Here is a 1513-nt window from a genome sequence, read left to right as displayed (position 1 = left end):
ACATACACACCTCACAGGTAAGTTCTGAGAAAATGAAAGCCCCAACATTTATTGAAATACCAAAATGTGATGAGCAGAGACACAGGTGCATTGGTGTAACTAGTAGTGCATTAACTGCTCAAACAAATCTACAACACAAGCTAATTCTGCCACACTTACCACATGTGTTCGCATAGAAAAGGGCTTTTCCCTAAGCACCAACCAACTAGGGAGCAGTGAAGAAGACAGGGTGTGAGTGTCTATCGGTCTGATCGCAAACACATGTAGTTCCTTGTGGCCAGCTGGTTTTGAGGGTTGCGGTATTCAATCTGAGCACATCACTTGAACTTTCAGAGTTCTGTCCTTCGATGGCAAGAAGAAGAAAGTAATTGAGCTACTCTCAAAGAATGGTGAGGCCAAACTTGTAAAGCACTTTGCTTAGAGCCTGCAAGGGAGAAAACCTCATGAAATATTAGTATGACCATTGTAATATTATACTTGTTGTCCTCATCATCAATATTGTCACTATCACCATCTTCATCCTCATCGTCATTGTTGTCGCCATCATTATCATCATCGTGTGGAGCAAGAGGCTTGCATGACTACACACGTCTGTGATGAGGGTGCGTGACTATCTAGTAACTTGAAAGAATGAGAAAAAAAGCCTCCAGAGAATGGAGAGCAGGTCCCCAGAGTCTCTCTCCCCTTTGTGTGTCTCCCCAGAAACCTGGATGGAGGTGAGGCTGGTGAACGGCACAGGAAGGTGCTCAGGCCGAGTGGAGGTCCTCACCCATGACACGTGGGGGACCGTGTGTGATGACCTCTGGGACCTGGCCGAGGCCACCGTCGTGTGCCGCCAGCTGCAATGTGGCCAGGCCGTGGGAGCCCCCACAGGGGCCCACTTTGGGGCAGGTTCTGGGAAGATCCTGCTGGATGATGTGCAGTGTGTGGGCAGTGAGAGCCACCTCGGGCAGTGTGTGCACAAGGGCCAAACTGGACTCAACTGTGGGCACCTGGAGGACGCCAGTGTCATCTGCACAGGTGAAAGGCTGTCACTTCCCAGAATGTCATCACAGTCACACTCAGCCTGTGCTAATAGAAGCCACTGAGCAATACATTTCAGATCACCTCATAGACCTTGGCCTTTCCATCTCCTTCGACCATCAGGTGCTGGTGGCTCTTCAACCTCCAGTCCCACTGCAGAGCCTGAAGCTGCTCCTCCATCTGACATGTTCACAGGTTGGTCCACCTGGCTTGGTTATTGCTTGGGTAAAAAAATTTTTTTTAAGTAAAATAATTTTGTTAAGTCATGGTAGAGTTCCTCAAGGTCTAGAAGAATGATCAATCATTTCACCACACACCCAAGGGATATGTCATGGCACGTCAGCTGGCCAAAATAGACTTAAAGAGGTTCAGGAAATTGAATCTTAACTGTGCCAAATGGGTTCCATTAGAAAGTCTCAATCTAATTATTTTGGTTTTTGGTTGTTTGGGTTGGTTGGTTGGTTGGTTGGTTGGTTGGTTGGTTGGTTGG

At 47.7% G+C, this 1513-nt stretch overlaps 1 protein-coding gene across 1 annotated transcript in view; it reads left to right on the top strand.

Annotated features, from left to right (window-relative positions):
* The window catches only part of LOC101644335 (deleted in malignant brain tumors 1 protein), a 93031-nt gene that overhangs the window by 15459 nt on the left and 76059 nt on the right, over nucleotides 1-1513 (top strand). The window contains exon 2 of the mRNA XM_045291394.1: nucleotides 703-1020. Within this exon, the coding sequence (XP_045147329.1) occupies nucleotides 703-1020 (318 nt within the window). The remainder of the gene's footprint in view (nucleotides 1-702; nucleotides 1021-1513) is intronic.

This window comes from Echinops telfairi, unplaced genomic scaffold (genome assembly GCF_000313985.2).
Source record: "Echinops telfairi isolate 266 unplaced genomic scaffold, ASM31398v2 ScPeMD7_70;HRSCAF=299, whole genome shotgun sequence".
Classification (NCBI taxonomy): Eukaryota; Metazoa; Chordata; class Mammalia; order Afrosoricida; family Tenrecidae; genus Echinops; species Echinops telfairi.
This window is presented reverse-complemented; position numbering and strand designations above follow the sequence as displayed.